General features: G+C 39.2%; 1 protein-coding gene across 1 annotated transcript in view; it reads right to left on the bottom strand.

The window, feature by feature from the left end:
* The window catches only part of TNIP3 (TNFAIP3 interacting protein 3), a 109,797-nt gene that overhangs the window by 31,833 nt on the left and 63,568 nt on the right, over positions 1–14,396 (bottom strand). The window contains exon 4 of the mRNA XM_070790986.1: positions 1,778–1,864. Coding sequence (XP_070647087.1) covers positions 1,778–1,864 — 87 coding nt within the window. The remainder of the gene's footprint in view (positions 1–1,777; positions 1,865–14,396) is intronic.

The raw sequence follows: 14,396 nt of genomic DNA, 5'->3' as shown, positions 1-14,396 counted from the left end.
AGGCTCCTCCGTCCATGGGATTTTCCAGGCAAGAGTACTGGAGTGGGGTGCCACTGCCTTCTCCAAACAGCATCCTCTACCAGAGTGGTATGTTTGTTAATAGATGAGCCTGCATTGACACAGCATTATCACCCAAATCCACAGTTTACATTACGATCCCTTCTTGCTGTTGTGCATTCTGTGGCTGTAGATGAATAGATAATGACATGTATCTATCATTATAAGATCCTGTAGAATGTCTTGTAGAACTGTCTTAAAATTCTCTCTGCTCCACCTATTCATTCCACCTCTATTTTTAATAAATACCACTGATTTTCATGATTCATATTAAAGTTCAAGGTTCCTCCATTCCACATCATGGTTCAGAATTTGAATTTGGGGTTCTCAAAAAGTCTTTTTTCTATTTATGACAAAGACAAAAAAAATTCTGTGACCAACAGACATTTGTATGACCCTGCCTTCTGGGAATTTAGATTGAGAGTAATCAGATAGTTTGCATTTTTTCCATATACAATTTTCTCTGAAAAATTGTGAAGTATTTTGACCCTTGATTTTCTTTTAAAAGTTATTTTTAAATAATTCTCTATAAATTTTATTTTGGAGGGCTTCCCTGGTAGCTCAAATGGTAAAGCGTCTGCCCGCAATGCAGGAGACCCAGGTTCGATTCCTGGGTCGGGAAGATCCCCTGGAGAAGGAAATGGCACCCCACTCCAGCACTCTTGCCTGGAAAATCCCATGGACGGAGGAGCCTGATAGGCTACAGTCCATGGGGTCGCAAAGAGTCGGATACGACTGAGCGACTTCACTTCACTTTTATAAAATTTTTATAAAATGATTTAGTAAATATATTAAATCTGCAAGACAGATAAAGCACAGCAATAGGTATAATTTACAAGTCATAGATATATCATTAAGAATTTCTGTGGAGATTAATCAACATTTTACCACCATTCATATGACATAGATGTGTATTAAAATGAAACAAAACAGTCAAATACAAAGTTTTGGAGAAACTTTTCACTTGTTTTTGCTGTGCTTCTTATTTGCTAATAAAGGCATAGAAAGATTTTTAGGTCACTGGTCCTTCTAAGGGCTCATTTAAAGAAAAATTACTCCCAGTAAAATGTACATCTATGTGCAAATTATTCAGACCTTGCTTTCTCATTTACCCTAATGCCCAGATCAGCTTTTAAGAGATTCAAGTTCTGGGACTGCTAAATTAAATACCTGAATGGACAAAAGAGTCTGTTTCCTATTATATCTTAGTTATCATTAAAAAATACTTTAGGAAAACACTTTCAATTAGTATCTGTTGCAGTAAACAGTAACAGATCAAAGAATGTGATATTAATTGCATGTATATAAGTATTTTACCACAGGTACTCTATTGCTATAATAGATTTTATTTCTAAGCATACCAATATAATATTCTCTTAAAATTTACATTAAACCAAATTCCTTTTTAAGTCAAGAGCGAAATGTGAAACATAGAACTGAAAAGCTGAAAGGGCAGGCTTTTATTTCTCACTTTGTAAAAAAAAAAAAAGAAGAAGAAAGAAATGAAGAAATGTAGCTCAGAGGTGCCAAAGAAAATGCAACCAGTCACCTAGATATTTTTTCTTTATTGAATAACATTGTTGAAATATGTAGAGCCTATCTTAGCTAAAGATAAAGCAAACTAGCCATTTCTGTTCTTATTAGTCATTGCATAATTAGCCATTAGCGATGCTGTTGATGCTACATATGGTCAATACATCTCCCAGAAATGTGTTCTTACCTCTGCATGATCCGTAGAACTTTCTGCACCACTCATTCTAGCTGTGCTCTGTAAGAAATGTGCCACAGAAGCTGTTTTTCCTGGAGGCTTGGAGAGCAGAAAGATAAAAAGAAGAAAATGTTGTGTTTTAAAGTGAGAGCAAAATATATGTAATTTAAAAAATAGTTAACTCGTGACAGAAAACAACAGTAGCAATATTTCACTGAAAATGTACAGAAGTGACTTTGTATGTGAATTACACAGAATAAGGCTAAAAGCAACTGTGACGATAACTTTTCTTCTCTTCCAGCTAGGGGCTTCCCAGGATGTCTCAAGCTGGCAGGCTGTGAGTAACACACGAGGCAGATAGGCTTGCTATGGTATGTAAATTTCCTTTCTTCCTTTACTGGCAGTTTCTCTCACTGGAGGAGGAAGTTACCACAGACTAGCCTAGGCACACCAAGTCTTTCCTCAGTAGCCGAACTGCCATAACTTCACTGTATTTCCCAGATCAATTAAGTAACTGATGACTTTTTGACAACTCGGGTTACTTGCTTCCCTAAGGGCCGGATTTTCTGGCAATGTCTTATGTGTATCAGCTTAACTGTGTGAAATTTAATGTCATGCATAATTCTGTAAGTGCTACTAATTCTTATGGAACTAAAAAAGAAAATAATTCATTACAAAGTTACTGGGTATTGTTTGTAAAATTCATCATCTATATTGGCAGGAAGTTTAAACTTGGTTCTCAAGTGTAAAGTCTCAAGACTGTTTTTTCTGTAGTTGGTCCACATTTTCTCCATAACTCCAGGGAAGTAAAATCTTTTTTTTTTTTTTTCACTGACATTCAGCTTTAATGAGTTGGCTTGTAGTTTTATGGGGCACTGAGATAATGGAGCACTTGATAGGTAGGGCAGTTAAAAGCAAGGAAAGGAGGTGCTCTGAGCTACACACAGGGGCCGTGATGGAGCAGAAGACCTCATTCTTGACTTGGATGAAAAGGAACAACGGGAGAGGCAAGAATATAGAAAGGAAAGAATGTGTGGCTGAAAGGAGAAAAGAAGTTAGTTACTTAGTTTACATTTTTCTTTAGACCTCTCTATTTAATATCAACATATATGTAGGATAAATCCTAAAACTCCTGAAATTCAAACTCTTTAAAAGGGAATGAATGGGTGGCTAGGATTTGACTTTCCTTTGTCTGCTTTAGCTCTTCATCTTTAGCTCTCCATCTCTGCTTCTTGTGTTCCTGCCACACTGAATTCCCTCTGCTTCCTGAACTGGCCACGCCCCTGATATCTGTGGCTCTCTTCATCTGGAATGTGTGTGTGTGTGTGTGTGTGTGTGTGTGCTTTCTGTTGGTTTCTTGGTCTGTTTAGGGGGTACACTTGAGTGAAATAGAATAATATTTCCTTAAGGCAATATCCAAAAGTACAAGTGGGAAACAAATTGTTCAGAGTTCTTAAGGTAAAACGAGTCACGTGTGATTTGATTTTAGGGAATATAAGCAGGGGTTTCCTGGAGACTGACACTTCATTAACTGTCAAATCCGCTCATCAGGAAAAAAAAGGCAATAACATAAAAATGTATTCTTTTCTCTCCCAACCCCTCCTCCCAAATACACACATACTCAAAGCATAGCTATATACGGTCAAAGTTCCCTTCAGCCTTATCTGCATTTTTAGTAAGAATAACCCAGTGGATCTGGTGGCACTGACCTAAAGAAGTGGTTAGAAAAAACACTTGCTTGCCAGGCATTGCTGTCTGTAAGCCCTGTCTGTATGGGTATCCTGTTGAACATTCGTTGTTGTAGCCCATCAGGGTGTGAGTGATTCTATTGAATGGAAATTCAGTATTTTTGCATTTTTCACTATATTATTTTTTGCCTCTCCTGCCATGGCAGTTTAACAACAAATGGATTTTCTATTAGATTCAGAGAGCCATGTGGTGATTTATGAATAAATTAATAACTCTTCTGGAGTGCCCCAAGTTTAGTGGGAGAAAAAAAGGAATGTGCATTAGTACAGTCCTAGGAATACACTGGATATTTTCTGTTATACCTGCTCTCTTTGCCTCACCTCCACTGCCTCACGTATGCTGTATACTTTCAGCGTCTGACTTTTAGCCAAACTCTGTTCCCTGAGAAGCCTTGCTAAGTCGCTTCAGTTGTGTCCGACTCTGTGTGACCCCAGAGACAGCAGCCCACCAGGCTCCCCCGTCCCTGGGATTCTCCAGGCAAGAACACTGGAGTGGCTTGCCATTTCCTTCTCCAATGCATGAAAGTGAAAAGTGAAAGTGAAGTCGCTCAGGTTGTCCACTTGAAAGTTATATAGTCGTGTCCGACTCCTAGCGACCCCATGGATTTCGGTCTACCAGGTTCCTCCATCCATGGGATTTTCCAGGCAAGAGTACTGGAGTGGGGTGCCATTGCCTTCTCTGTGAGAAGCCTTAGTATCTGCAATAACTTTCAGAGAAATGGACATGTCACTCCATGTTTCTAAAGCAAGCTTGAGGATTTCTCACTTCTCAAGTGACTAAAATAATATTAATATCTAGAGGAAAATAACAAACATACGGAAATACAGTGAAGTGAAGGACCAAGGAGCTACCAGTCAGTGGTCAGGAACAGTATTCCAGTTGATGATAACTCCCTCAAAATTAGTCTGAGAGAAATCATCACATTTCTATACATGCTTGGAGAGATTCTTTGGTAGGTGAAATAAACATGGATTTTTTTTCAATATCGTTTTAGAATGGGCGTTGTAAAACTTCCTTTGCTTTCTGGATCTATTTGCATGGATTTTAAGTGAATGTGCTATCTAAGTGGGCTTCCTGGATAGCACAGTTGGTAAAGAATCCACCTGCAATGCAAGAGACCCCAGTTCTATTCCTGGGTTGGGAAGATCCGCTGGAGAAGGGATAGGCCACCCACTCTAAGCAGGAGTACTTACCTACTCTAAGCTATCTAAGTAGGAGACAGAGTATCTGGTGGTGACTAAAACATCTGCCCTTAGAAAGCAGTCATCTGGATTCATATTTAAGCTCTACCATTCACTGCTTATAAATTTGGGAATGATGCTTAAGGCCCTTAAGTCTCAAATCTCACTAAACTAGGGATAGTAAAGGTGTCCTCTTCCTAGGGTTGCTGTTCATAATAACACATATAAGAGCTTAGATATTAATAATAATATGGCCTTAAGAATAGGGCCCATCAGCCATTTACATATCACTTACTATGCACATGGCACTAAGTGGGTTCAAAAGGAAAAATAAAAGTTCCTACTTTCAATGAAACATATATATATATGAGCATGCTTGTAAAAATTCAGTGAGAGCTCATTCTGAGCTTTCATAGTTATTGCAGGAGTTGGAATTTTTGCTGGGCCTTGAAGGATGGATCGAATGTTCATAGATGGTAAGAACTGAGCTTTATTACCGTTAAGGGGAGCAATTTAAAGGAAACAGAGATGGACAAGCCTAAGTATGAAGGATTCTTACAGGCCCAGTGTAACTAGAGAGGGGCTCATGTGCTCTGCCTAAAGTTGATTTGTATCAAATTGGAAAAAGCTTTTAATTTTAGACTAAGAAATTTTAACTTTATTACATAGACCATGGGGCACTACTGAAGACCTCTGAGCAAAGGAATTACATAATCAAAGTGGCTTTTTAGTAAAAATAAACCTGGATAGGCACATTATGTATCAAATGGATTAGATTGACAACTCTAATACCACTTAATAAATATTATCAAAAATAATATCCAAAATATTTAACAATTCATGGTAATCAAAGTACTTAATAATCAGTTCATCTGGGGCATGTAGAATTAACCGCAACTCTGAACTCCAAACACCTATATTAATTGCCTGCTCATCATCCTTGTTTGGATGCTTAATAGATACCTCCTTCACCACTTGTATGAAAGCTATTTCCTTATCTTCTCCGACAAAACTTGTCTTCCCCATCACAATCAGTGACAACTTTCATGCCCTTGACTAAGAATCTTGGAGTCATCCTTGAGTTATCTTTTTCCTCACAGCTTTACCCAATTCATCTGGATATTTTTTAGGGTCTCTGAAAATACATCCAGAAAGGAAAGCAACACGTTGCCACAAAAGCCAAGAGTTTTCCCAGTTTAAGGAAAGAATGAAATAAACATGCCTTTTTATAAATTTCCAAGATGGAAATGTCAGTAATTGCTTCCTGATTTTGTTCACATGAAAACTCTTAAAAGAGCATCAAGTAGTGACTGATGCCTGTCCCTGCATCAAATCCGAGTCCACCCTGTACTAGCTACCTGACCTGCATCACTGCTGTAATGTAACAGCTTCCTTGCTTCCACTCTTGCTCCTTTCACATCTTTTCTCAGTCCAGTAGCCACTGCAAGTCTTTACAATATGTCATTTCATGTCGCTCCTCTGCTCAGAACCTCTCAGTGGCTTCCTGTTTCACTCAGAGTGAAAGCAGAACACTTTATGGTTACAGTGGCCCGCAAGGTCCTCCCTGCTCTTGCCTGTGCTCCCTTGACCTCTTTCTCAGTATCCTCCTGTTTGTTTACTCCACCCTGCCCTGGCTACACCACTGGTCCATGAACCTGTCATGTACACATCCTGTTCTGTCTGCTCAGAACCATCTTTCTCCTAGATAACCCCATGGCTCATCCCCTCCCCTCCAGTGGGTAATTACTTCAATGTCATCTCTTCATTGAGATCTTACCTGGCCTCCTATTGAAAATTGCTCCCCATCTCAGCCCTTTCCTGCTTTATTTTTCCCATAGCACTGTATGTCAAACCTTATATGTTTTTATTGTCTTCTGCTGTGTTTATTCCGTGTTTCTTAAACCTAAAATGGTGCCAACTATTTCAGTACCCGTGCAAGTCCAAGCAGTGCTCAGACACATGTAAAGCCTTCTCCCCATCCCAATTAAATCTGCAATGCTGATGAAGTGGGTACCTACTCAAGAGTTTAAAAAAGATCTCAGGATCAGGAACGTCAACTTCTTGGAGTCCAAACTAATATATGACCTTGGTTTCATCCCCCAGATCTGGGCTTGGACTAGATGAGTCCCCTGAGAGGCATGTCCCAAATTCCACATCCTCTTGGGGGAGACAGGCTTGTTTTCCTCCAGCTTGGAGTTTAAAGCTCTTCTTCCATGCAGTACATATATGTCTATTTCCACTGCACACGTCTAGATTTTAGTGCATCTCAGTTACATCCTAGGGCAAACTGGACTTTGCCAACTATTCTCTAGTCTTTATGAAACTGAAGACTTTGTGAAACTTCCAGTCTAAAGGTTTCTCAACACTGCCCAAAGCAGTAACCCATCTGATCCAGTCTGACCACCAGCCCCTTTGAAGCCTTCTCTGGTTTGCCAGAGGAGTTAGTTACCTCCTCCTTTGTGATCCCAGGTTGCTGTGTGAGGCATCAAATTTCTGCACTTATCATAAAACCGTTATTTTATGTACCTTTCTCTCTCAAGGCTGTAACCTTCTTGAAGGTAGAGTCAATATCATTTTAGCCTTGGGAACTAACATAGTATCTTTAGAGCACAGGCTAGTGATATATACATTTAAAAAAAATCTGTTTATGTATAAATCTTTATTTAGTAGGAAATCATAGTACACTGCTACTTCTTAAAACACAGTCCAGAGGAGAAATACCACAGAAATAAACAAAGATATATATTTTGTCTCCAAATAAAGGATCAAGGAGGAGTATCTACCCATTTTTAAAAAGCTGTTCTGTTTGAATGTATTTTTTTTTTTGTTTATTTTATAGGTAAATATTTCACCTTTATTTTGTTTAAATGATCAACATTAACTTTCTCCATACAAACCCCTTAAATTTTTTTCTCCTAATCATAGTTAATATTTAATAAATACAAAGTATCAATGATTATACATGCTATGAGGGATTTTTTAAAGGTATAAGTGTGGTTTTCAATAATATTTCCTACATTTGTATAGTGCTTTATTATATAAGTTAATGTCCTGAAATATTAACTGGTGATTCCCCCAAACATACATGGTTCTTTGTTTCATGTAACTAATCCTTTTTTGCTCAGTGAGAAATAACCTTTTGTCTCAGGGCTGAACAAGTTTGTCATTGAATGCAAAAGGAAAAACAGTCCCTGTTCAGCCTTTGGATTTCAAAACAGACTCTTCAATAGAGGCCATCCTGGAAACTGAAGCTTTGAATTGCAAGGCTAGTATTTCTAGCAATATATTTTTAAAAATTTAAGATTAATTCCTTTTGTGTAATTTATTTTGAAATGTCTCAAAAAGCAACATGGATTGATGGATGAAATGAGCAGTAGGTAGATGGATAGATACATGATATACAAGTAGAGTGAGATTTTTAATGGTGAAATCTATGGGTGTACATCACAAAATCTTTTCAACTTGGCTATATATTTGAAGTTTTCATAACAAAATGTTTGAGAAAAAAAACAGAATCAGGGCATAAAATCTTATACCATAAATGATAAAGAGGGAAGATGAAAAGATGATATAAACCTATTCCTTTACCTCTTCCACACTCCCCACTCCCACCCCCACCCAGGGAATGGTAGATAAAAGTAGGTCATAATAGATAAAGGCCCTGAGGAAGAATGGGGAAGGGATCAGGGAAAACCTGAATGTTGTGCCTTCTCTTGGGGAAACTGAGCCCAACTCTTCTAGGAACTCACCCCTCATCTATCAAACTGCCCAGACTGAACATCATAGGGCCGAGAGGCCTTACCCCCTGAGTTAAACCTGGGGAAGGGGCAAGTCTTGAAGAGAATTTCTGCAGAGCCTCAAGGCACACAGCTGGGACTTTGTCTAGGTAGGGGGGTCCTTGGACAGACACCTCAACCCCAGAGTGTTGTGAAAGCACAGTCAGAAATTTCCTGCATTCCTGAGAATGATATAAAAATGGTTAACTTGGGTTCTGTGGATTTAAGAATGCTTGGCTGTCAGATTGAGGAAAACACAGTATTTATCACATGAATCTGGGGACAAGAGATGAGAAGAGGGACCTAGCAGCTTCAGTGATTGCCAGTGAAGATGTAAGCCAATGAAAAGACCAGAAGGATTAGATTATACTGCTGTTAATGGCAGTGTAAGATGATGGATTATTGCAACTTGATGCTTTCCTCCTAAAGTTGCCAAAACAGCATAAGACATCCAGATAAAGGAGTTTTAGATGCAGAGTAGTTTTTAAAAAAGTTTTTCCCATGAAATGTTTTGTTGTTTTTATGAAATTTAAATTAACTAGACATCCTATGTGGAGAAGGCAATGGCACCCCACTCTGGTACTGTTGCCTGGAAAATCCCATGGATGGAGGAGCCTGGTGGGCTGCAGTCTATGGTGTCGTGAAGAGTCAGACACGACTGAGTGACTTCACTTTCACTTTTCACTTTCATGCATTGGAGAAGGAAATGGCAACCCACTCCAGTGTTCTTTGCCTGGAGAATCCCAGGGATAGTGGAGCCTGGTGGGGTGCCATCTATGGGGTGGCACAGGGTCGGACACGACTGAAGCGACTTAGCAGCAGCAGCAGCAGACATCCTACAGGCATCCCAGGTGGCGCTAGTGATAAAGAACCCACCTGTCAATGAAGGAGACGTAAGAGACCTGGGTTTGATGCCTGGGTTGGGAAGATCCCCTGGAGGAGGGCATGGTAACCCACTCCAGTGTTCTTGTCTAGAGAATCCCAGGGACAGAGGAGAATCCCAGGTGGGCTACAGTCCATGGGGTCACAGAGAGTTGGACGTGACTGAAACGGTTTAGCATGCATGCAGACATTCTGTATTTTTATTTACCACATCTGGCAACTCTACTCCAGCTGGATTTCTTCACAAATCTGCTTCACAGATTGTAGGTGCTGCTATGGCAAGAAGACAGAGGAGAGAATTCCTTCGTAGGACTACACTGAAAATAGAAACTGTCTGAGCAAATACCAAAGTGGCTGAGATTTTCTGCAGTCAACTAAAATTATTCTCCAAAAGGTGGGATGGGGGTCCCAGATTGAAACAAAACAGTTTAAAAAATAAAGAAAATTACAATTTTGCACATGTGAGTTCTGTGGATTGCAGTATTTTATCTGCTTCAATTTGAACTTCATAATAGTTCTATAAGGCTGTCAGAAGAGGCATCTTTGATATTAGTGAAATGAAGTACTAGTTGCTCAGTCATGTCCGACTCTTTGCGATACCATGGACTAAAGCTCGTCTAGCTCTACTTCCATGGAATTCTCCAGGCAAGAATACTGGAGTGGGTTGCCCTTCCCTTCTCCAGGGGATCTTCCTGACCCAGGGATTGAACTTGGGTCTTCTGCACTGCAGGCAGATTCTTTACTATCTGAGCCACCAGGGAAGCCTGAGCTTCTTTGAAGTTAAGAAGGATTAAATTGAAGTTCAGAGATATGATGAGAGGGTGGCTGAACCCATACCAAAACTCAGCCCTGCTGGCTTAATCCCAACAAAGAGCATTTTACCTATGTGAGGAGACATGAATAACATGGCTAAAAAATCACTGGACAAAACATAATTTACTTTGTTTGATGCAGGAGCCTGAGCCATTAAGAAATATAATTCAGAAAACTTTTGAGGGAATTGAACTTTCTTGTGGGGTATATACAAACCAGATTGACCTTTAAGATCATATCCAAACAAAGTCTTACTACTTTCTATCACTACTTGCTTAGAAAGTAATTTCTATTGCCAATGAATGGTAGTCAGAAAAGAGAATTTTAGCCTTAGAATATTGTAAGCCTGCAATTGAATTTTTAAAAAATGTTCTCTGTTCTGCAAGGACTTTAATCCATGATCACTCAGATCAGATCAGTCGCTCAGTCATGTCTGACTCTTTGCAACCCCATGAATCGCAGCACACCAGGCCTCCCTGTCCATCACCAACTCCTGGAGTTCACTGAGACTCACGTCCATCGAGTCAGTGATGTCATCCAGCCATCTCGTCCTCTGTCGAACCTTCTCTTCCTGCCCCCAATCCCTCCCAGCATCAGAGTCTTTTCCAATGAGTCAACTCTTCGCATGAGGTGGCCAAAGTACTGGAGTTTCAGCTTTAGCATCATTCCTTCCAAAGAAATCCCAGGGCTGATCTCCTTCAGAATGAACTGGTTGGATCTCCTTGGAGTCCAAGGGACTCTCAAGAGTCTTCTCCAACACCACAGTTCAAAAGCATCAATTCTTCAGCTCTCAGCATTCTTCACAGTCCAACTCTCACATCCATACATGACCACAGGAAAAACCATAGCCTTGACTAGATGAACCTTTGTTGGCAAAGTGATGTCTCTGCTTTTGAATATGCTATCTAGGTTGGTCATAACTTTCCTTCCAAGGAGTAAGCGTCTTTTAATTTCATGGCTGCAGTCACCATCTGCTGTGACTCTGGAGCCCAGAAAAATAAAGTCTGCCACTGTTTCCACTGTTTCCCCATCTATTTGCCATGAAGTGATGGGACCAGATGCCATGATCTTCGTTTTCTGAATGTTGAGCTTTAAGCCAACCTTTTCACTCTCCACTTTCACTTTCATCAAGAGGCTTTTTAGTTCCTCTTCACTTTCTGCCATAAGGGTGGTGTCATCTGCATATCTGAGGTTATTGATATTTCTCCCGGCAATGTTGATTTCAGCTTGTGTTTCTTCCAGTCCAGCGTTTCTCATGATGTACTCTGCTTGCAAATCACTTTTTTCTTGTACTTAACATACATGTGTTGACTTCACCTTCATTCATGTACTCATTCTTAAATATTTACAGGTTATAGACTGTGAACTGGGTATATGTTAAGTACTAGAAAATCAAAACAGACATGTCTTTCATGTATTTTCTGGTTTTTGAACATAAAATCTGAAGATTAGAGGGACCATTCCATTAATGATGAAATCCTTTCTGCATCACTTGATAATCACCAAGTGATTAGCCTGGAGACCTCAGGTGAAAGATATCACTTTCTTCCTGAGACAATACATTTCAATAAGTCATAGATTTTGATACTGCTTTTAAATAGCAAAAACCATAGTTACATATAATAATTAAGAAAGGGGATGTACATATGAAGATGATGTAGGAATAATGGGAGACTATGGTGATGACTTCTGGAAACATAAGTGATCAAATAGTGTATATCAGGACTGTTTTGTCTGAAAATGAGCTTGACTCAAAGACAGTCTTTCAATATGATAGCCTGAAAAAATTGCAGATATTTGCTAACTGATCTTTAGTGATCATTTCGGTGTATGGCAGAACCAATGCAATGTTGTAAAGTTTAAAAGTGAAATAAAATTTAAAAAAAAAAAAGGACTTTTGAGGCATTGGATTCCCAAACCCAGGTTAGGTTTGGAAGTCCCTAAGAGAGACCCAAATTCCGTCAGAAAGCTGTTGGGTTGGCCAAAATGTGAGTTTCCATAAGATCTTGTTAAAAAAAAAAAAAAAAAAAACACACACACAAAAAAAACCCCCTGCACAACCTTTTTGGCCAACCCAATGAACAGATCTAGAACATAAAGAATACATAATCTGCTAAACAACTCTTAAATTAATGTGTTTATTCATGGTAATCTTCCAAGCCAAGAATTTTGCTTCCTTTAGTAGTGTCACAAAGTTACAAATTTCTGAATCAGGAGGCTGATGTTATTCTTCCTTTTGCATAACAAGAGAGACATCTTCTTTTTTTTTTTTTTCAAATGTGATTGCTGAAGTCATTTAAATCTAGGAGAAGACAATGATTCCAAAGGTGAAGATAATACCTTTAGCTCCAGAAGTCTGTTCAGTGGAAACCCTGAGACTCTGAATTCTTTTTCTTCTCTTTGCAGGCTCCTGGATGCCTTATGTTTTTTTAATGTTAAAGTGATAAAATCTATTCTAATTTCCATCCAGATGTCGCCCTTCCCTTCCAGGCTTGGTGCCCTCCTTTACCAACACCCTCTGGGGTTGTTGCACTCCTCCTGGGGCCGCCAAAGTGGCCTGGATTGGAGCTTCTAGGATTATTACTTTCACGGAGGCAGAAGGAATCCTTTTGCACCTATCACTCATATTTTCCAAAGGACACCCTGCATCTTCCAGTGTTCTCTAACCCCATCTCTTGTGGAACCTTGGGCAAATCCTCCCAGCGATGGAAGAGAAAACTTTTGAGCAGCAATCCCACTGCTGGGCATACACACTGAGGAAGGCAGAAGGGAAAGAGACACGTGTACCCCAATGTTCATCACAGCACTGTTTATAATAGCCAGGACATGGAAGCAACCTAGATGTCCATCAGCAGATGAATGGATAAGAAAGCTATGGTACATATACACAATGGAGTATTACTCAGCCATTAAAAAGAATACATTTGAATCAGTTCTAATGAGGTGGATGAAACTGAAGCCTATTATACAGAGTGAAGTAAGCCAGAAGGAAAAACATAAATACAGTATACTAACGCATATATATGGAATTTAGAAAGATGGTAACAATAACCCGGTATACGAGACAGCAAAAGAGACACTGATGTATAGAACAGTCTTATGGACTCTGTGGGAGAGGGAGAGGGTGGGAAGATTTGGGAGAATGACATTGAAACATGTAAAATATCATGTAAGAAACGAGTTGCCAGTCCAGGTTCGATGCACGATACTGGATGCTTGGGGCTAGTGCACTGGGACGACCCAGAGGGATGGTATGGGGAGGGAGGAGGGAGGAGGGTTCAGGATGGGGAACACATGTATACCTGTGGCAGATTCATTTTGATATTTGGCAAAACTAATACAATTATGTAAAGTTTAAAAATAAAATTAAATTAAAAAAAAAAAAGAAAGAAAGTGTCCTATTCAAAAGTATCTCTTACTTATCAAACAAGAGGAGCCTGAGTTTACTGCCCCATTTCTCCTTTCCTATAGATAGCCATCTTTGCAACAAATGGATGCCTCTCAAATGGGAGGAAATTTTCGTCCCTCTTCTTGTATAAGAGTTTTAATTCTTGTGTCTTAAAATTTGATCTTGTTTTCCTGCAGTTTCTGGTATTATATCTTATTACAAAAATAGAGTTCAAGGTGAACATACACAGCAAGATCTTCTTGTCTGGACATATACCTGATATTTATGTATAGTGGAAGCTTTTAAAACCTTCAAAATGAATGGAAGGAGTCATATGTCATATATTAGGCATGGTAATAGCTTGGGAAACACAGCTTGGTCTGTCTGTCGACCTAACCTGTTTAGTTTCGAGATTTGATTATACTTTTAGAATTATAAAGCTAAAAACTACTAGCTGAACTTAGAGCTAAGAGAAAGATACCTAGCTCATTTAAATGACTTCACCCAGGTTGCCTACTATGAGCTTCAAACACCACAAAGTACAGCAGCTGAGTTGAGACAGCTTCTTCTCAACTTCTTGTTGCCTAAGAACTTGCTGTTTTCCTAGCCAGCTATTCAGACATTTCCCAGGGAATAGTAAACAGCTGCTCATACAACAATGCTGCTTATTTTTCCTAACAGGAAAAAAAAAAAAAAAAAAAGATCAAAACATTCCACAGTTACCACGACTCAAAATTAAATAATGGGATTCAAAGAGTAAGCTAGTAATTGTATGAGAAAAAATAAGAAGGCTTTGAGGCTCAAGCTAATCTCACTACCATCATGATCATAAGAATTGTGTT

This window comes from Bos indicus, chromosome 6 (genome assembly GCF_029378745.1).
Source record: "Bos indicus isolate NIAB-ARS_2022 breed Sahiwal x Tharparkar chromosome 6, NIAB-ARS_B.indTharparkar_mat_pri_1.0, whole genome shotgun sequence".
In the NCBI taxonomy this organism is placed as follows: Eukaryota; Metazoa; Chordata; class Mammalia; order Artiodactyla; family Bovidae; genus Bos; species Bos indicus.
The sequence above is the reverse complement of the archived record's forward strand: the minus strand, read 5'-3'. Positions and strand labels throughout refer to the sequence as shown.